The sequence below is a fragment of the Tinamus guttatus genome, unplaced genomic scaffold, assembly GCF_059628265.1.
Source record: "Tinamus guttatus ecotype Peru unplaced genomic scaffold, ASM5962826v1 Tinamus_guttatus_pri_ptg000710l, whole genome shotgun sequence".
NCBI classification, from domain to species: domain Eukaryota; kingdom Metazoa; phylum Chordata; class Aves; order Tinamiformes; family Tinamidae; genus Tinamus; species Tinamus guttatus.
Genome location: NW_028289244.1, coordinates 1,208,207 through 1,230,360, shown reverse-complemented (window position 1 = coordinate 1,230,360; position 22,154 = coordinate 1,208,207). Strand labels below are relative to the sequence as shown.

Genomic DNA, 22,154 nt, shown 5'->3' with positions numbered 1-22,154 from the left:
ATGTTACACATACACCAACAGAGCCAAAAAGCCAAAGAACCCAGATCCTTGTGTCTAAGGGGATTATTCTCCTCCTGTCTGGAGGAGACAAATCCTTGCTTCAGTCTACATAAGACCATTAGAGCTGCTTGCAACCTTCTCACTGACTTCAAGTTCAATGTATGTTAGGTTCTTTGTCAGATCAGGTAGTCTGGTAGCTAGGAAAGGAACCACCTCCCCTCACGAAAAAACACTCACTCATCAGCAAAGATGCCAACTTTTAGAGTAAAGAATTATACTCAGCATGCAGAAGGTCCTCCTTTCTGAAGTAAGGAAGTAAGTTCCTGCATCAGATCTAGGTAGTACCTCACAATATAAGAATTAACTCAGAAAACACTACAGTTTCAACACAAATTAAAATGTCCACTTCAGTAGGAAGTAGAACAGCTTGATATCATGTGCTAGCCTTAAGTAAAGCATTGTCCAAAACCATAATGTATTTTTAAAAATACAAAATGCAAAATAAAGTCAAAGAGTTTAAAAAGCAAAGTAAAGGCCCTGTCCCTTAAAAGCAACAGTATGACCATTACAAGCACACAGTAGAGAATTTTTGTAAAGACCTTTTATTTGTTTCAAAACTTGTGATCCATAGAAATAACAATAAAATCAACATGTACACAAAAACTTTGGTTCAAGAAATATTTAACATCTAAAACTGAGGTACAAAGGCACAAGACCAGGCACCCAAACACCCCGGTTCCCCCACAGCGCTGTTTGCACCCCTCCTGCTGGAAGCCGCGTGGGCTGAGGTGTTGGTGAGAGATGGCTGGGGATGAACAGGGGCAAAGAGTTAACAGCAACCAAAACACGAGGATGTGTACAATGCCATTTGTTTTCACTCATAGGTGTTACCTATTTTGTTGTCCTTTTTGGATAAAGTGCTAGGACTTTTGGAGAACAAAAGATGGATCATTTCTTAGAAATGAACTGGAAGAACAAACAGTAGAAAAGGCGATGGAAGAAAAAAATGAAGGCCTGTAGAAGGTTGATTTCAATCAACCTCTGTTCTCCCACAAGGTCTTAGAAATTCATTTCCTCTTTCATGAAACCATTTGTTTGAAACTGTGGAACAAGGACAACAAATTAGTTATTGCTGCATACCCAGTCTGTATATATCACCGCCACCTAGACTAAGAGACATGATTAGGAATAACCTGAGGATCCTTGCTTATACTCCCCATCCCATCTAAGAGACATAAGATGATGGGAAGGGATGGGAAGATAGGATCTTTCCACTTGCTCAGTTCCAAACTGCTTTCAACAATCAGAATCTCCCCACTGTCCAAAAAGAGCTGGATGAGGTGTGAAACATCTCTTGTTCACAAAGCATGGGCACCCAGGGCAAACAAAACAGTTTTATCTGAACAGCTGTTACAGATGATCAATGTAGCAGCTTAGTGTTACATGATACTGGTGCAACTTCAACATCCAGGTTAACTACTGTTATTGTAAGGATTCAGTATATAAGCACCTTTGCATACATGCAAACCTTCAGGTCTTCTTCCTAAAAAGAGTATTACTTACCCCATTTACACCCTACCAGAACTGGACAAGCTGCATGCCTTGTTCTATAGTCACCCTCACCACTTCTGAAAAGATTATACCAAAACACTGCTGTACCCTGAAAAGTGAAGGCAGACCTGAATTAGCCAAAGTCAACATAATCACTCGAGTTAGGTAAGAGGGGGTCATAGATGCTTATGAATCCAGTAGCAGGTGCCTGAACACAGGTCACATAACAGCTCAAGACAAAATTTAATGTAAACCATGTTCAGAGGGAGGAATAGTCTTATCTGAACACAAGTCTTTAACTAGAGGAACTCCATACAGAATTTATTCAGATTGTACACCATAAATCAAAACAAACTCCCTTGCAGTCTACAAAAATCAGATACAGTTGTCTTGATACGTGGCAGTCTAATGACCAACTTGCCAAGGGTGTGTGTGGAACACCCATATTTTTGCAACATTAGCCAACTTTTTCAGTGTATGCAAGACTGTGTGAGGTTATTGTTAGATGAAACAGTTACAAGGGAGAAAAGTAAGTAGAAAAAGTACAGAAGTCTTACCTTCTTTGGCCATATTGCTTCCCCAAAGTCTGGGAAAACTGTTGCACCTCCAGCTTCTACATCGCTCATCTGAGAAAACAAGGTCAAACTCCGTACATTTACAGGGCATTTTGTGCATGCAGTCTCCAAAGGCAGACTGCCCCGAACCCTAACAGAAATGGATTTTTGCCTGCACCTCTAAGAAGCAATTACAAGAAGAGGATGTGCACATCCTCTTACAAAGAATATGAGCTGCAAAGGCAGAACAGAAATGAAGGCTTTTATTTCAACTGAAGACTTCTGTTCAGCATGTCATCTTGTTTATGTATAGTTTATTAGAGAAATAGCCATAAAGTTGTGTACCTGTAGTGTTAACATAACTCCTTAGAACAAGGGAAAGGACTTCAGAGTAAGTCAGTTTTTCATTCCAATTTCTTACAGTTCAATTAGGAAAACATAAATGCCTTAAACCACACATTTCCTTACAAATTAAAACCATGTCTTTGGAAGAGATTCTGATTTAGTTTATGCATCTTGGTCAACCTCAAACACTATACAAACTATTAGGAAACCTCACTTGTCTGCACTGTTTCTATGATGTTCAACAGCATTGTGCTAAATCTCCAGAACTCGATGCCTCTAAAGGAATCCCTCTCTGCTTTACCCCTTGTGCCAGCATAAGGGATTTCACTTATTTACTTCATTATTGATGTATTCACTGTAAGTTCTATAGGCTTGATCCAAAGCCTCCTGAAGTTCCTAGAATTACACTGAAATAAAAAGTCTTACAACTATTTCCATCAGTCAAATTAGGTTCTAATTTTAAAAATATGAATCAAGATCCTACTCCCAACAAATTCAGCAGCAGAACTACTATTAATACACTCTAAATCTTTGTATTTTCTATCTTAATTTGGATTTTTGTTTAAAGTAGATATTATTACTACTTTGGTGTCCTCCTGTTTGGTACCTACAATCAAAGGGCATGAAATGCCACAAGTCAACAGGTTCTTTTTGCTCTTTTCAACTAGAAAGCAAGGGCCTGCAACTTAGCAAGTTAATTCCTGTATCTCAGCCAAAAAAAAAAAAAAGGGATATTTGGACACGTGTGATATGCTCTACATGGAGTGTACTAATAGCAAGTTGCCTCTGACCATATACAGCTGGCAGAGAAAGGGATGCTTATCACTCTCAATTGAGGCTTGTCTCAAAGTCTGATAATCTAAAGAGATTGAGACAGTGTTACAGAGCCTTTTCACAGCAGTCTGCTTTGCTACTGCTTATCTTATGCCAACCCTTGTTTTAGAGTTTGTTTTTTTTTTTTTTTTTCCCCCTCCTCACTCATATGCTAAAAACGACTTTGGATGTTTTAAGTTGTAGCACTCAAAGTCAGTTCAGCCAAAATAACATTTCTTCATGAAACTAAGTTAGAAGTTGCTTCCACTCAAGAGTTAGACACACCAGATAGGTGTGTCTAACACACAAGCTTGTCTTACGAAGACAAGCATTAGGCTGACAGAGAGCACTGTCAGAACAAAGTTATGTCAACGTGTTAGGCCAGCAGCGCCTGGGTACGATTCCAGGGGATGTGGCCTGAGGCTGACGATGCAGGCGCTAACAGACACCTCCAGGTCTGCCCTCAAACCCATTCCCAGTCACACTGGATTTGGTAGCTCTGCCTTCATTTCCTAGGGTGACAGCTACACCACAGGAATTGGAGCCTTTTGCAAATGGTTAAAACGGAACCTGCCAACAGGTCACAACATCAAGTGCTGTCAAGCCATGGTGGAAGAGGACTGCCTCACAGTAAGTGGGGGTCAGTCAAGACCACAAGCAGTGCAGCATGAGAAGTGCTCCAAGCACTCACCTTTGGGAAAGTAGCCAAATTCTCCTCTCACCAGTGAAAATCCAGTGAGGTAAAAAGTTTCACACACTGCACTTGGGCAAAAGAGCACCAGATCTCTAGTAACTCAAATGCAACAGCACCTGATGCTGCAGGAATAATGAACACCCTACTTCCAGATGCCAGGAAGTCTCTACAAAAAAACCAACTGCACAAGCTGTAAACAAGATGCTGTAAGAGTCACACTCAATGCATAAAGGATCATCATACTTACATAGTTTAAAAAAGTGGCCACGCGATTTCCAGTCCCTAACCGCTTGAAAGCATCTGGTTCATCTTTCTATAAAATTAAATGAGAAAAACTGCAAACTTCAAGCTCACAGACAGCAGACAGAGAGGTACTTACATAATTAAGAAACGTCGCTAGCCTATTTCCTTCCGATTTGAGTGTGCTGTCAAAGGGTCGCTGTAACAGACAACAACTTTAACCCAAGTTTCAAACAGGCTCACACTAGCGTTACATTTGTGTAGCACTGCAGAAAGACCTTTAAGCTTGATTTAGAATTGATTCTTAAAAGATGATAATTTATATAGGGCAGCATTAAAGCCATTACAGATTGCAGCCAAACAAGATGCATAAATGCATGCACACTGCATTCGCAGGCTTCAGGAAAAGTAGCCCATGAGCAACTCTTAGCACATCAGAGAAGCAAGGCTCTTTTAGGGCCTGAGGCACAGCTCATATCCAAGGGGTCTTGCAGAGTTAACAGGCTTATTGCACTGAACAATTTGCATTGATGCAAAGAAACCTGAAGTCAATATAAATTCCTACCAACTTCAGCATGCTTTAGATAAAGCTAGAGCCTCATAAATATCCATATAATACTGACTATCATAATAAATACTCTGCCATGAGAAAATAAATACCTTTTCAAGCAACAGTGATGAATTAGAACAGTAATAATTAACTTTGGTTGCTGCCTGTCTGAGCTTAAGGACAAAGTCAAAAAGATCGAACTGTCTTTACTCCTAAAGCTTTAAGCTCCATATGTTGAAATGCAATAGCAAGTTTGGGGGAAGAGGAGAAGGGAGAAGCATCTGGAATCCCAGTGTGTCCCTGTTCCCCTTGGAAGATGCAAGGGAGTTTGTTTACACTGCTAGCAGTAATTAGCTTCAAATGTTTTATTTTTGCAGAGAAACATGAAGTCTCCTCACGTAACCTCAGAGGCCAGAAAAACCAAAGCGAGCAAAACACCACAGCCAGCACCTCTAGAAGAGCTGGAGCTGAATCTGCTTAAAGAGTAAGTTTTAACAAGAGGTTTTCCCCCCAGATGGATTTGCACTTGTATATGCAAGTTCAACCTGCAAAGCCCACTGTAAAAGCATTGAAATAACAGAAATTCCCTGGCCTCCATAACCACTGCAAAACTCAGGTTCAGCCAAACATTTCTGGAATTCAAACCTGAAAGACTTTTCTATAGCTTTGAGCAACCTTATAGCTGAGTTATTAAAGTGTCTATATGGGAACTGCAGGAGAATGTAAAGCTGCAAGGCTGCTCAAGGGAGGGCAAGACACAGCAACGCCTCTGCGTTTCAGTACTGGAATCTGCAACACACACAGAGCCTGGAGGACCAGCACAGCCTCACAACGAGTCCCGTGGCTGCTCGCCTGAGCCATGGCCACGTTCCCAGCACAGCTCGGCCGCAGCTGCCGGCTCCAGGAGGAAAGGCCGGAGTGGCCAACTCCACAGCTGAGTTCTCTGCGTTCAAAGGCTCCGAGGAAAATTTAAGAGCATTTGCTTGACTTGTAATCTGTAAGACTGCCCGGTTTCCCAAGAAACTGCTTTCACCAGGCCAAAGCTAATGACTATGAGGTTCCACAGTATGGAAGTTCAGAGGGTTTTTTTTTCCCTCCCCTCTTAAATCCAGTGTTAAGTACGTTGGCTTACAATCCAACATGCACTCAGAGTTATTGGGTTGTTCTCGGGATCTATCACAAATAGATTATATATTTTAAATTACTAGTTGCCATAGCTCTTCACTATTATTATTACTGTGTTCATAAAGTGCCTAAGGCAACAAATCAGACCTTGTCCCCATGCTGGCTAGCGAGGTAGAGCCCTCTAGTGCAGATCCAGTACAGACCTCACGCTCTCCCAGGGGCACTGCCTTCCTGCACAGGGAACTGCAAGATCCCTCCTCAGCCCATGGAGCTGCAGCCAGGCCAGGGGTTTCCAGCACAGTTCTGGGATCCAGGGTTGTGGGAGGTGAGGGGGGAGACTCAGCCAGCTGCTGCTAAATCCTGCTGAGTCTCCAGCAAAGTATCTCGTAGCCAAACGAACAAGGGAGGATTCGGACAACGTTGCTGAACGCTGGAGCTTAACGGGACAACTCACTGCCCCAGCACACTTGCAACCCAGGGCTCCCAGACCTCATCTTCCTAATAAAGTAATGAAAAGAACACATTCAGCTGCTGCACTGCATGTCTGTACTGTGCAAGGAACCAGGGGGCAGAAGCTAAGTCTGATTTGTTCACAGTTCTTCAACTTAAAGCGTGAGAAGGTATTATGAAGGCTCTCCAAACATCATCAGCTACCTCAAAACTCGGCTCTCAATTAGTGTTTTAATGAAAATGCATTTCAATTTTTGCCCCAAGCAATCCATTTCCCGCCCCCCAACAAAGTAACAGAAAACGTGATCTTACCCTAGAAAAATCGAAGTGTGGCTCATACTGCCCTCCCATTCCATAATTAGCAACCTACAGCATTGAGGGAAGCAAGCAAAAACAGGCACTGAACTGCAAGTGAGAGCTGTTGCAAAAGACCCACCACACTCCACAAGGAACAGCATTTTGTGACAAGGTTTTCACCCATACCAACCTGTAATAGTTCAGCTGTTTTCACTGTTAAGCCGGTGATCTGCTGCATTCGATTGTTCACCTTGGCAACAACAGGGTCATCATCTTCCTCCAACCAGGAGCTAGGAAAAAGGAAAGAGAGGATGATTTAGATACATAATTTTGGAGTACCAGCCACAACTACTCATTTTCCCCAAAGAGAAGGATTACTTCTGGACCTCAAACACATGGCTCAGGGAAAAAAAAAAAAAAAAAAAGCCATTTATCATGCATTTGTTCTGCAGGCTTTTTGCTACTGGTGAAGTATTTCAGGCCATTAAGCTCTAGGTAGCAGACAAGGGCTGGTTGGTACAAAGAGCTTCCCTGCACTCTTACCTTTTTGACACCCTGTAGCTTGCCACTGTCAGGACACCAGTTTTGGGATCTCGTACTGTGGCTCGTGCCAGCTGTGCCAAACAAAAAACCTCAGTGAGGAAAGACACATCAACTATAGGTTAAAAGAGAATTTTGCCTTAAATTTAGCTTTGATCTTAACCAAAATCAACACCTGATGTTATACAATTTAAACATATTTGCTGGTTGAAAGTCACACTTTCAGTCTAGAGCTGGATTTCATTCTGGAGCAGTGCATGCAGAAACAGATCTGTAATCCAACTCCTGCAGTACACGCTGGGGGAAGTGTGACTGACTGGCTGCATAAAGCACATGATATGCTTCACATCCACAAGTGGACACAGGCTTCTGAACAGGTTCTGAAGGTAATTTCAGACAGCTAAAGTCAATATTAGCAAAAGGGAACCACAACAAAAATTAACAACATGAGAATCCTAATACCTTGGGGAAAAGTTTTTAGATACTTCATAAATTTAACCAGCTTGTGCTTCTTGTGGAAGAAAGAAATCAACCTCATTCTCAGAGATTGAAGCTACAGGTAACATCTTTTACAGAACAAGTTGGACATCACAGGACATGTCCATCTGCACCAGCAGAAGGCTCCCCAGGACAAGTCTCAACCCCGCTGTGATCACATTTTCCATCTGCAAAATGTCTGGATCATCTCATTCACAAAGAGCTCAAGATAGTGTTAGGAAGACGAACCCCACAAAGATGCAGAGTGTGAGTGCCCTGAGTGTCCTGCCAAGCACTCTGGAGTCATCACAGTGCAACCACATGAGTGTTGGTAGCAGAATCCTAGGTCTTGGCAACACGGAGCAGTTTTGCTGCAGCGTTCAAGTGGGACTAACGTGAGCACAGCAGAATAGAGGCTTTCAGGTCTATACTTGCAACTGACAACAAGTAGTCACCTAGTCCTTTCTTTAATTGCACCAACTTGAACCATGTTTAAGTTTGTTTTTGCAAACCACTAACATCAAGTCATGCCTTCTTCTCTCCACTTAATTACAGGTCAAACACAACCTTTTCCCCCCAGCCTCCCCCGTTTGTTTTCTCCACAGTCACTATTTCCTTCACATTTCCTCAGATCAGTCTCCTCTCCAGCCACTTTCACAAGTCCCATCAGCTTCTCATGGTACCAGTCTGGATTGCTGTACTGAGCCTACAGCAGCACGCTCAGAGGCAGCCTCCAAGTGTCCTTCCTTGCCCCATCTTTGTTCAGGCACATCTGTATCATGATTAACTGCACAGCTGAAGTGCTGGGTGTTTCCAAGTGTTCATGGTTGAGCTGTCCTAATGTGATCCATACCAATAAAACTAGGAATTTTTATTGATCCCTCCAGCTGTTTGTAGATGACACAAGCCAGCATTGATCTATTGCCTGTAAAGTTGGAACTGCTCTTCTGAACTGGAGTAAAAGTGACTGTTTTGCAAAACAAGCATGCAACCCAAGTTGCATACAGCCACTCACAATCACATACAGATGTTATTTTTTCTGCAAAACCAAGATATTGGCAAGTGTAAACTGCAGATAAGGTTGAAGCGGTTAGACCCAAAATTAGAGATTCTTGCAAATACATTTTAAAACAAGGAAAGTTCCCAGTCACATGTGCAAGAACTCCCCTGACACTAGTGAGGGTCATCAATGCTCACAGTGAGCAAGGTATTCTTGAATAAAATTTTGAACACAGAGCAAGTCAGAGTTGCTAAATATCTTTGTGTGCTCCACTTGATAAATGAGATGAAGTGACATGATCCATTTGGATGTTTCCATTTTATCTGAAGCTCTTGAAGTTCCAGAAATAATTTTACTGTATGATGTAATAGGAAAAAAATATAGTTTATGGAAGCGAGTCCTCACAGAAGAGCGTCCTGCCAGCACTCCTCATAGCTGATCCCCATGGAAGGCCAGCTTCATAAACACAGCAAACGAAAACTTCCTTAGAAATGGATTGAGAAACTCACACTTACGAAGATGAAATTTATGATCACATTAAGAAATACTCTTCTGCATGTTATTTGTGGCCTGGACTTCTAGTACCATTACTTGTACCAGTAGCAGAGCCATTCATATTGAATGCTACTGCGGCATTCAAAACTACATATATGCTTTTAACTTCGATTTCTATCAAATCTGACAAGAACAAATGAGCAAGGCAGAGTGTTAGTATTGCCCCTGAACTTCCATGATTTTTTGTGCTAATAAGGAAAGGCAACACAGTTAAGATCTCTATCCCCTCTAAGGAAGAGGTTAAAAAAATAAAATATTCAACGCACCAAGCAGCTATGGGGGAAAAAAAAAAAAAAAAAATCTTTAACTTGCCCGTTAGCAAGGTGCTTTCTTGTGTACAAAGCCACTATATTGGTAGGATGCCATAAGCAAGAACTACCAAGCTCTAGATATTCTTCTACAGGCCAAAAACATGGTTGCCCCACAACTCTGTTGGAATTTGAGAACTTTAAAACAAAATCAAAAGACAAGTTTGCCTTTTAAAAGGAAACTGAAGATATTTAGACAGCTGTAGGCCCATCAGTCATCTACCCACCCTTGTCAGGTCTAGTCTCCTAAAAGCTTCTTGAACCATACACTGCACCCTGCACATAAGGAGGGCAGCAGCACACAGGTATCTCCAGGAGTCCTGTGCTTTATGGCTGTACACCAAACAGTTTCAAAATCCTTCCTTTGGGCTCACAGCTGCAGGGCATCATCTCTAGGATGAAACCAAATCTCTGAAATCCTTTGTCTATCTTTGCTAACAGAAACTAAAGCCCTGAACTAGCAACCAATATTGAGGTGGAAAAGCAGAAACTTACCCTTGGTTTAGCTAGTTCTTTGATTTTCTCTATTTCTTCATCAGACATGACATCATAGTATCGTACAATATGAGGGCTGTCCCATTCATCCTCTTCCTTAAAGGGGGCTAGTACCAGATGAGGGTTTCTGTTTCCATCATGGTACCTACAAAACAGTCTTTTCTGTCTTCGAGGTGTCTGAAATGGAAAATGCCAAGCAAGACGCATGGTTTGTTCAGCCACTTTCCATGACCAGGCAAGATGTCTTATACCACAGTACAAGTATACAGGGAAAAAACATGTCAGCTCACTAGCAAATTTAAGAGTTAAGCATGAGATCAATTCATCTATTCTCAGTGAAGAGAAGCAGCATATTACTCCCTAAAGATACCGCTGAGCAAGGCCTGACCCCTAACCTCTAGGAGAGTGGAATCATAATAGATTATGAATTAGAGAAACTAAGCAACTACATAAAGTCACCAGCTGCAAAAATTATGAATCTTTTAATTAAGACTATGCAGACGGAACAAACATCAATTCCTCTCCCCACCCTGGGAATTGAAGCCATAATTGAAGAGAGGTGCTAGAGACTGATGAAAACAGCTACTCCGAGGGATGTCTTTAAGATGTGATGGGAAAGGAATAATGAGAATCTGTAGCAGCAGCAAAGCAAAGCAAATTCTCAGAGGAAAAAGCCCCTAATATATTCATACATCAGCATTTAAAGTGGTTGAATAGACAGAGTCAGGGGAATCAATTTTCAGCAGCCTTTAAGAACATTGAGAGCTATTTTTCTGTTTAGGATTAACAGCTAAAGATATAGAGGCCAAGATATAAGCAGGTACAAGTCCAAGCACGGAAAGAACTACACTTAATTTTTCTCCTCCAAAGAAAATAGCCAACTCTACAGAAGGAAAAAACTTAACATGCTTTAGCAAGCTGGATCACCCCCGCGCAGCAGCAGGCAGACAGTCTTCCCTTCCCTTACCATTTTCACCCCCTCGCCTCTGCAGAGGGCCTCATAGATGTCACGCTCTGGCAGGTAGTCGAGAGGCCTCTCGTAGGCCCCTCCTTGCACTGCAGGTTCTGTTGTGGTCATTGTCTTATTTAGCAACTTCTCTTCTCTCTCCTTCTCCAGCAATTTTTCAAAGTAACGGAGATTACTGCCTGCTCTCTCATGAGTACTGTCTTGGTTAGGAGGGAAAAAAGGAAACGAAAATAACAGAACTTGTGACTTACCAGTTCCAGAGACTGTCTAAGTCTTTATCAAGACGCTATGATAATTCTCTCCTTTCCAATACATCATGGGACAGCCAAAAACACCAGCTGTAGTCTACACAAAACCAGCACTGGGCAAGTTTCTGCCCTTTCTTTGCAAAAAGCAGCTAGGTATAATCCTGTAAAAGGACTTTCTAAATGCAATTATGACAAAATCTGACTTTCAGGTAGGAAGTGGAAAAGGAATTTTGGATCTTCACATCTCTCCCTTTCCCCAAGTCTTGTCTGTCCAATTCTATAACTGGACAATAAGTAGCCAGTACAGCCTGTACAGAGACAGCTCTAGCTGTTTCACCACCACCACCCCCTGTCCTTCCCATTCCCACAGTGCTTCTCATCCACAACAGCCAGGCACTGGCATCCCAGTCAGACCCAAAGACTTCCTCCAAAGCTTGAAAGCTCAGAAGTAAGTGCTACCATTAGCATCTTAGAGCTAACATCCCTTTCTACAGGTTTTTAAGAAGTTTATAAAAGAGGTACCAGAGAGCTGTCACTAGTGATTTACTTCTGCTTTAGTGGAAGAGCAGATCTTTTGTTCTTACCAAGAGATATGAGACGCCTGGTGAGCTCTGTGGCTCTGTGCAGATCCCCAAACTGGAAAACTGCATAGCTGAGATAATCTAGGATCTCCACTTTGCTGACTGCCGTATCCTCCCCTTCATCATGCTGTTTTAAGGCTTGTTCCATCCAGAGCACTGTATGATAGTAGTCTCCATCATTGTAAGCAGTCCTGCCCATGCCAAAGCAGTCTCCCACCGTCAGAGAGGCTCTATATTTCGTTCCTGAAAACAAAGTTAAGCAATCCACACAAACTTTCTTCACTTCAAATACTAAGAGAGAGAGACTTCAAATTTCTAAGAGCCAGCACAGCAATGCTTTGGGAAGCGTAATTTTTCCCTTATGGATTACAAGTTCTCTGGGACACAAAGTACCCATTTCACTTGCTTATGCTGTAATTGTCACAGTGAAGCCTACAACAGCCAGCACAAAGTTTTTGTCTTTGTTAACATTCAATGAAATAAGCATTTTCTTTTTAGAGTAATAATCATTTTTAAAATGCTACCTGAACATGCCACTGCATATACCTGCTATGCCAATGCAGGTCATGCATGCCTGAGCATGGCAGAAGCAACCTTGAGGTTATTAAATATTCAAGATAGATACATCCAAGTGTCTAATTCTCACAGATTTTTTGATTGATGGTTCTTGGATGCTTCATCACTGCTGAGAGGGGACTTTGAAGGTGCACAGTTAAAAGTCTCGGAGGTACCAGGGTGTTGCCAACTCCTTTTTTGAAAGGCAGAGGGGACCCTTGTGCAATTACCTGGTAAGTTACCTCGAGAGAGTGTCTCCGGATCCAGTTTGTACGTGTCTTGTAGGCGCATCAGAGCCTTGGCAGCTCCAGTCTCATCTTCCTCAGTTGGAAAAAACTGACGCTGAATTGTGAGATTTGTAATAAAGCCTTGCATTAAAAGGGAAAGAGGACGTTACTGCCAGAGCTTGAATAAATTAAGAGCACACGCAACCAGATTAACGTGAGGAGGAACATCTGCTTTGTTTTTGGAATTCTATAAGAATCAATCTAGCTTTAAATATAGAGCCTCACACCAGACTCTTTAGTTATATAAACATTGCTTTCTGACCCATTTTAAAGAATTACAGCCCAAACAAAAGAAAAAGACAAGAGAAAACTGAAAGGTTTTCCGTGCTGCACAGTTAGTGAAGTATAATGCAAACCTAGTGACCTTCAGTTTTCTGTAAAGTTTCTTTCCCACATGCAAACTTAATTTCCCCTCAGTTCTCCTTTTGCAATATCCCAAGACAAGTGCAGATCATGGCATTCCACAATGACTTTTACTCTTCTCTCCACCAACCTGCTAAGCCGTAAGAGCCAAGATCCAAGTCTCAGCTCAGGGGACAGAGACCTGATTCAAGATCTCCTATGTATGATTTTAAAGGGCTTGTTATCTGGTAAGCAGCTTTTAAAGCTAGTGACTAAAATAACAGGTCATAAAGAAATAAAACTAAGTACACTAGGTAAATAAATCAAGATTCTATAGTTGGCTGAAGGGAGGAAGCATCTGTTTCCAGCCACATGGCAAGCAGACCTCTCAAAGCAAATTTTTAGAAAAAAATACAGTTACTCCATAAAATAGTCCATTTTCTCTTCACCTAGGATGATTATTCCAAAATACCAAGAATCTTGGCTGGGAAAAACCTTGAAACCATGCAGGGTTTTCTGCATGAAATATTTCCTTCCCTCCCCCCTTACTTTCATAGGGGCCAGTAAAAATAGATGTGCACTAAAAATAAGCTTAAGGAAGCAGGATTCAGACATACAGACTGGAAATGTTTGTCTTAAAGACAAGTTTATAGATAACAAGATAATGTAGCAATTGTATTAATACATACACTACAGCATCTGTCAACTGCTAATGTCAGAGCTGATGGGAGCTCCTTAACCACCACAGTGCAGGTCTGATTAAGGTGGTCAAAAATGGTGAGAAAAAAACAGTTTGTAAAAGTAGATTGATAAACCTTAATTAAAGAAATATGAAACTCAAGACAAAGCATGAAACACTAGGTGCCAACATAACTGAAAATTCTGGAATATCCTTGTCTCCCCTTCAAAGTGGCAAAAGCCAAACAGTGTTCTCAATCAGACATGCTACAACTTCTTTGAGTCTGGACCCAGAAGCACCTGAGTGTCAGCTCAGAGGTACCCAGCAAACAACAGACCAGACACTGGTTTAAGTCTTAAAGGGCCTTGGCAGCAGCATTTAAGCCACGAGTGAGTTTGCAGCTTTCCAGAATACAACGAGGGGAACTAAGTGGGGTGTCATGAGGCTACCTCCTACCAACATGTTCTTCCCTGAAGCTCCTTACCATTTGTTGTGTCCTGAAGAACTAGGTTTTCTAATTCCAGCCAATCAGTATTTAAACGCTTCACCAGTTTATATGCATTTACAGGATGTGCCAGATATCCTTCTGGATCAGAGGTTGATTTGCTAGTCAGTACATCCATTTTTTCAGCCCAGCTGGAAAAAGAAGCATATGCCTCAGTCTGAGACCAATTTATGAATGCATATCTTCCTTATTAAGTCATCCTAATTACATCACTAGAACCAATTTATTGCTCCTTTTGCCATTATAACCAGCTGTTGAGCTTTCAACTTCACAAGCATAAAGTGAAGTATAACTGATTTTTTAATCACAACTTTAATTTATTTCCCTGTCTATTTCTAAAAGACCTACTACAGCAGAAATACATGCCACTTGCAGTGAGTCTTAGTCACCAGTTTTCAGCATATTGCAGTTTGGAAAATAAAGACAATGATATAGAGTACACAGTTACCGTGAGTGTCATTTATTCATCTCAAAGCAGCAATACAAACCTACATGCAACCCAGTCGCTTGTTAGCTTTATGGAAACCTAACCCGGAACTTTGATATCTTTTTAGACTGAAGAACATTCAATGGCCATAGAACAGCAGCAGCAGTGCTCTCCATGGACAAGAACATGCTGCTGTTCAGCTTCAAACTGGTACTAGGCAACGTCATGCTCCACATTATAGGATATCTGAACTGCTGCTTATGCTACTAATGTTACAGTGACCATTTCTTCTGCTCCCCTCCGTACTATCCCTTACCAGAAAGGGTCTTCTGCACATAATGCTTGTGATGGAACAAGGACAAGGAGAAATGTGGAAAAAGCCCAGCAAGTGACAATTACTAGAGGAACAGATAATTTGAAAAGTGTATTTCTGAAGCAGAGACCCTTCTCTGCAGTTCTATGGGAAGAAATGGGTAACAACCACAGTGTTGTTACCTTTTGTGGTTCTCTATGAGGAAACATTAACCAGATCCCGTGATAGAGATGGCAACAAGAAGGTGTAAATTAGCATAACGCGTTACTCATTTTGCTAGGCATCTTGGTTAATGCAATCCTCTCTCCCTACCTTTTAATCTGAGAGAGCTTGGATTCTTCTGCTCGGATATATTCCTTTAAGGACCGTACCAAGTCTTTCTCTGCATAAATCAGGTCTGTCATTTGACCTAAAAAAGGGAAAAAGAAAGGTGAATCAGAAATAAAACCAAACAAACATCACTTTACAACAGCGCAGAATACGAGTCTCAGGTGCTTTAAGGCTATTAAAGCCACCTCAAAGAACAGAGAAATGAAGAGGGAGAGGAAAGGGTGTTTTTTAAATGTTTGTAAGCCACAAAAGCTATTAAATATGCTCATCTGGCATTCAAATGTTTCAAGTGGCCTTTAAAACCTCAACTTTAATGACCTAGGAAGTAGTCTGCTGTGATCCTTTTATCATCTCCAAATTACTTTTAATATTGCAGTTACATAAAACAGTCAGTGGAAAGGTCTGCCAGTAATACAGCAAGAATCAAAGCAACGAAGACCCAAGCAGTTGCCATAGTAGCTGTTCTCCGTGTCGATACAGATTAGGTCACACCAGCAATTTATTAGTCTAACCACTGGCATCACTTAAAATTACAGCTTTTCAATATGGGTAACTGTGGAAACAGTCTAACATTAAAGTACAGAGGCATTTCAGACTAACATTTATAGACTAGCCTGTAAAAAATCTCTTCCAATTAGTGGAAACTGCTAGCATATCATTCCAGATTGCTATAAGAAACTTTTGCTTTTCACAGACCAAACACTGAATGATCCAAAGAGATTTAGGAACACAGTAAAAACACTTTGGAACGCTGAAAATAAATAATTATTAAGGAGGCACAATGAAGCAGACAGAAATCAGCAGGCAGTTCTATTTTTGGTCTATGCCCTAAGGTAAATTTCAGGAATTGGTAAATGTAAAACAAAGACGACTGCTGTTCATGGCATCTGTGTACAAACCCCCCCTCTAACTCATAGGAGAGGCAATCAAATAGCACAAGTCCAGGTAAGTGCCACGGACAACCCAGAGCGAGGGCAGCGCATGCCGGGGCCGTAGCAACCAGCGTTCTTTGTCCTGACCGAGGCCAGGGAAGCAGATACACAAAGGTGCCTTTCCATGGAGACAGGTACAAAACACCACCAGAATTTTGAGTTTTGATGTTGCAAACACACAGCTCCACTAGCTTCAGAGAGCAGGCAGAGGTAGCAAGTGAATCTGTATTATCCTTATGGGGGCACTCACACAAGATCTGAAGTCACAGCAGAATTCAGTTAGCCTTTATATTTAATACTGTACCATAGCCACAAAGGATGGCATTATTTTAGTTCTTGTGTTCCAACAGCTATATCAAATTAATTTACAGGACTTAAGATATTTCTATGCAAATCTCTGGGATTTATGGAAGTCTTATACAACACCCACCGGGTAAAGAGGATATTAATTTTCTATTTCCATTCCTGACCCTATCTTTACTTGAGAATAAGGGATTACAGCTTCTGTGGAAGGAAGAGGAAGGGGGAAAAGGAGGAGAAAAAAAAAAAGAGTAGTACTTCACATTTTTATCACTATGTTTTCTCCAAGAATCAACAGTTTTGGATTCTGATTTTAATAAACTTTGCACAGAATCTCTCTACTGTGCTCAAGATGAAAATCAGGTGCACAATTCTTGATAAAAATAAATCAGAAATCAAGAGTCTTATTTTATTCACAGACCAGTCCACTCAGATTTATATCATGTTGGTCATAACAGGTCAAGTTACAGAATGGCAAAAATATTCTACCAATGCAGGATCTGAGCTATCATTCACAGGCCTGAACAGGTCAAAGAGCTGGGCAGGGAGGAACCTCCCACAGTGCCAAGGCAAGTGCAGGGTCCTGTATGCAGGGAGGAATAACCCAAGGCAGCAGGACAGGCTGGGGGCAGCCTGCTGGAGAGCAGCTCTGTGGAGGAAGAGCTGGGGGTCCTGGTGGACATGTCAAGCAGGAGACAGCAACGTGACCTTGTGAAGAGCAGCTCTTCCTGGCAGGGACAGTATTTCACAGGGCTGCTTGAACAGAGTCGTGTGCTTCAACTGCCAGCTTAAGAGTGTTAGCAACTATATTAGCTACATCAGCACAAAACTGTGCATTACCTATCGAGGTGAAAAACTCGGCTTTGGTTTGCCCCAACAAGCAAACACAGGTCAAGAGCACCAGCTGCAGCCAGGGCTTCATTTTCCACATGGTTCTCACCTGTAATTAAAAGGAAGAGGTGGCATGAACAGAATCTGTGCGGCAAGGGGAGAACTACACATACACACACACCCCTCAGGTTTTTTCAAGCACACAGCATGATCAGAGCTCAGTAGAGGGTCACAGTTCCTAGATGCCATGAAAATAAATAGCAAACACATTGTCAATAAGACCATTAATAATAAGAGCAACAAATAGCTCTATTTTTCCCACTACATTGCATTGTGAAGTAAACTTTCAACTATTCATTTTGCTTGCTTTAAAAGTCTTGGTTAGAGATCAGAAACCTCCTGCAACAGTATACAAGCACAAATAAGCAAGAAAACATCCCGTAGCATCACGATGCCTTCCCTTCCCCCTTCTACTTCTCCCCTTCCAACCATGTATTCCCAAACTGCTCATTTAAGTTAGTTCAAAGCTGTACAAGGGTAACCTGAGAACTGAGTCAGGCTGAATGAGCAGTACCACGCAGAGGTCTGCCAGCACCGAAAGCCACAGTAAGTGATATAGCAGAAGGCACGGCGAGGCAGGAGAGTTCAAGGAGTGCGCAGACTTGAGGATATTACGCCAGCACTGTCCATCTGCATAGTCTGTTCTTGTTTCGTGAAACAGTATTTTGGATGCACTATGCAGAGCTTGGCAGAGTAACTACAAGGGAACTTTCCAGTTCAAACACCACGATGCTACATTCTCCTAGCACCTCCCCACCATATTCTCTCACGGCTCAGGATATCTGCCAAGCAGAACATTTACTACAGCTAGCAGCTTGTCTTTACAGCAGATCTTTAACAGCTTTGCCATCCTACTCAGATTTACTTGAGTCAATAAACAGAATTCTCAGTAAACAGGGAAATCGGCTCTTTCTTGAAGAAGCAGGACACCTGGCTGCAGGGTTTTCAGATTGTTTATACACATTCTTTTCACAGCTGTTACTTGGAGAAAAACAGCATGAAAAATGAATTACAAGAGAGTGAGCACAATGTTGTAACCACATTTCTGGACAGCATAAGTATGTGTGAGCACACGTGTGCATGCCCAACCCGATACAGATAAACCATCTGCTAAAAACAAGCAGAAGAGGCAGAAGGGACATTAGCACCTCCTGCCTCAATGTCTGAGATTAAAACAAATGATTATAAACCCAACACATTTTATTCAGAGAATAAAATAACTTACTGGTATAGAAATGCTTAAGCCCCACAAAAAATTAATCTACACAGGAAAAGAAGCCAGGAGGGTGGGCAGTATTTAACAGAATCCTGACAAGGTGAACACTTCACACTGAACACATAAAATTAGGATTTCCTTTCACTCAGGTTAGGATAACTGCCTTCCTCTGCAAGAGAGCTGGAGGAAACTGAGTCCCTGAGGCTCAGTTTCAGCCTCAGGCTTATTAAAAACACCCACACACCCATCTCCATGAAAGAACCAGGAGAGGCCAGTGCATCCACTGCTCTACGCTACAGCTAGAAGATGCCCCAGGACACCAGTTACACTCCCTGGCCTGTCCAACTATGGTCAGGGTGTCCATGCAGCAGGGATCAGCCCAGCACGTTTCTCAGCAGCACTTTTCCCTCTGCCTTACCCGTGCTACTCTCCTCACAGAGAGGAACCTGTGCTCAGCTTTGCTGCACACCCAGCAGACAGATTGGTTTGCACCCTTCCTTCCCCTGGATGCCCCCAGCTAAGACACTGAGCAAACACATTTTGTATAAACACTGCAGTTCAGGAGTGAGACACCTCCATGGATCACTGCTCCCACTGGGAAGACGGCCGTCAGCCTGCCCAGAGCACTGGCAGGAGGAACGGGACTCAAAGGGGACAAGCATGGAATTTTCTTCAAAAGTACAAGACTGAATTCTTTATTTAGGAAGCCTTCCACAACTCTTGTTCTGTAAGATTAAAGCATGGATCTGACCTAGAAATAAAGTTACTTACATATCTAAGAGGTCTATTGGCTTCCCCCCATGTCACAGTTAAAATCCATTCACAAGATTCAAGCGAGATTCTATGAGGGCCAAAAGCAGGAAAATGTTTCCCCAAAAGCAAAACGCTTCTACAGGTCAGAGGAGACTTCTCTGTTGCTCATCCTGCCCCTTCTGACCAAGGGAATGGGCAGCCTCATTCTTCTGTAGACCACCAGAGCGAGAGCGCAAATCCACCTGTGGTACTTCTCCCCCATCCCTTGGGAGCGCTGGAGACATTTGGCTGGATTCCACAACAAGCCAAAGCTAGAGGCACTGAAGAACACAGATCCCTTCTTCACCCCACAAGAGGCTCCTGGCAAGTTTCAGATAGGTAATACAAATCCCCTTGTAATGAAAGCACTGTTGTAAGGGAACAACACTACAAAGGGAACCTGAACAGGCAGTGGCAGCCCCATAACCACGTTTTGCTACAAAGTTTGTGAAAGAAAATACCTTGCTGACAAAATATTGCCAAAAATCTGATGAACATTATTTGAACTACACAGTGAATCAGCACTGCTTAACTACTTTCAAGCTGATGACACAAATAAGGGATACAGTTTGGCTCTCCTTCTGTGATTACCAATGCTCAAAAATCCACCTAGAAAACCACAGTTGAAACAGCTATTTAAAGCATTACAGAATAATCCAACAAACAGATCCCTGTTTCAAAGTTACCGCTGTGCAGAGACTGGCTCTCAGGGCACCGGGAGCTGGGGTTCACATGCCAAGCTCTGAAGAGCCTTATACAAATAGCAGTTTGAGGCTGGACTCCGGTATGGAGAAACTCTTTACAGACTTGGCTCAAACACCAGCGCTTTTACCCACAGCCCCGCTCCTTGCAGAGCGGCAAGGAGCACTGACCTGACTGCATGACTGACTTCATCCCCTTTCCGGGGTCCTCCAAGGAATTGCTTCCTCTCAGCATTAGGTGCCCCAGTCGAGTTCGCCCTTATGCTGTTTTTCTACTCCTTCCTTCAGGACGCTTCATATTTATAGCTTAGAGCAACATATACCTACATCACTATCCTTCTTGCCAAAGCACTTGATGTGTGTCTGAAAAGAATTATAATTGCCTAATAACTAATAAAACATGTTTGTAATTTTCAAGGTAGATCAAAAGACAAGCTGTCTGTATGCACGTATTAACAAGGAAGCAGAATTTGCAGTAAAATCTCTACTTGGTCCCTCTGATGCAAAATGGATCTCGTTCTCCTTAGCCATACAGCCTCAGAAACTATAAGCATCTGGATTAGTTCTCAACAGTTTTTCTAAAAGCATAGCCAAAGAAAACACACACCCTAACTTTGGCACTGTGACAGAAAATTCAGGCGAGTCTAAGGCACAATAAATCTCCCTGCATCTTACCCTGCAGCATCGGTAAACTCATCCCGTATGAATCAATCTAGTGTAAATTCCACCCTATTAGGGAAAACAGGCCAGAAAGATTGCGTATTTGGTCATTTCTTACTGGAGATTGTTCTTCAATATTGAAATTTTGGCCAAGTTTTACTGCACAGAGCCTAGAATTTTAAGCATATCAAGAGCTTCAGATAAGCTTCCATATGCTCATGTAGCATTAAAAACAGTCTCGAAAAACAAGTTTTACATAAAAACAGGTTTACTGTCAAAGAACAACCTTCCACTGCCATCAGTGATTGAGTTAAATTTCAGATACCATCTCAAAGGTTTGGAGGCTGAATCTATTCTAAGATCACCCTAGAATGTGTCTCCAAGCATGCCTTACATTCTCAAGTATATAGAAAGCTATATACAAAAGAAAAAAAAAAGAGCTAGTCATAGGGAAAATATCCATCTACATGTTTATAGCTTGCTTGCTACTTTGGAAGCTTGCCAATATAACAGCATGGAAATAATAAACAGGCTGAATTCCTGACTTAAACCTAGAATGAAAAACTCCTTACATTAAAGGGTAAATCCTGCTCCCTCTGCTGTTCCTGCCTTTGAAATAAACCATCACACTTTGGGCTTGTACGTACCGCAATGAAGAGCTTAAAAATAATAAAAGTATAGAAGCAAAAAGTAGAATTCTCATCTGTTTCTGTCAGAGCAACACCAGTTTACATCTGTCTAGTTAAACTCCAGCCTATGGGGGTAGCAGTTATGGTTGCTATTTCCTCACAGCTTACCTGAGGAGTTCTCCTAGGTGCTTCGTATCAGAAGGCCACAGAATTAACCTGCTGAAGATGGCTGGGGTGTCCTTTCAGCTCTGCTTTGCCCTTACAAAGCACCTGTGAAAAAGCAGCAAGAAGTTTTAGACAAAATACCTTCTGGGAAGAGCTTGCCTTGAATACATGCACAATTACTGGCTACGAATACTAAATACCACAGAGCCAAGCAGCTCACAGTCTTTCCTCCACAATAAGGACCTTCTCCGCTGTTTAAAGCAAAGTTTTTCCCGTCTCATGGCCTCCAAGGCATGTTTTGCATTAGTACAGCACACTCTCGTCCCCCAGTTGAGCTACGGTGACCTCCTCAGGGATGTTTTTAGGTCGCACACTGCCCCACTTGGGCTGCATTTGCACAAGCCTTTATGAAAAGAGCTCGAGTCTCCGCATGGTGCCACGCATTCACACTCGGGTCCTGCCTTACCCCCACAGACCGCCCAAGGGGCAGGAGCTCCATCACGCATTGCTGTGTTACACAGCGGGGAAAGAGAGGCAAAAACGTTTCAATATTTCTTGGGAGGAAAAGGGGAAAAGGTGTGGCGGGGTTAAAACAAGATGCTGGGTTAGGGTGAGGGAAGGTTTACCTACACCGAAACAT

General features: G+C 42.2%; 2 protein-coding genes across 5 annotated transcripts in view; both read right to left on the bottom strand.

Annotated features, from left to right (window-relative positions):
* FNIP1 (folliculin interacting protein 1) overlaps positions 1-22,154 on the bottom strand; it is a 178,498-nt gene extending 156,344 nt beyond the window's left edge. The window contains exon 1 of the mRNA XM_088536919.1: positions 22,141-22,154. The gene's annotated coding sequence lies outside the window, so the exon portion shown is untranslated. The remainder of the gene's footprint in view (positions 1-22,140) is intronic.
* Positions 872-17,397, bottom strand: P4HA2 (prolyl 4-hydroxylase subunit alpha 2). Of its 4 annotated transcripts, XM_088536758.1 has the most exons (15): positions 17,301-17,397; positions 15,211-15,307; positions 14,138-14,289; positions 12,576-12,713; positions 11,794-12,033; positions 10,962-11,161; positions 9,995-10,171; positions 7,163-7,233; positions 6,810-6,909; positions 6,635-6,688; positions 4,337-4,396; positions 4,205-4,270; positions 2,109-2,177; positions 1,564-1,660; positions 872-1,101 (listed from the first exon to the last, which is right to left on the bottom strand). In XM_088536758.1, exons 1-15 carry the CDS (start codon positions 17,389-17,391, stop codon positions 1,031-1,033), a joined length of 1,683 nt encoding a protein of 560 aa, XP_088392884.1. In that variant the 5' UTR covers positions 17,392-17,397; the 3' UTR covers positions 872-1,030. The 4 variants fall into 4 exon arrangements, with proteins under 4 accessions (XP_088392884.1, XP_010210738.2, XP_010210730.2 ...); XM_010212436.2 differs by lacking the exon at positions 4,205-4,270; XM_010212428.2 differs by lacking the exon at positions 4,337-4,396.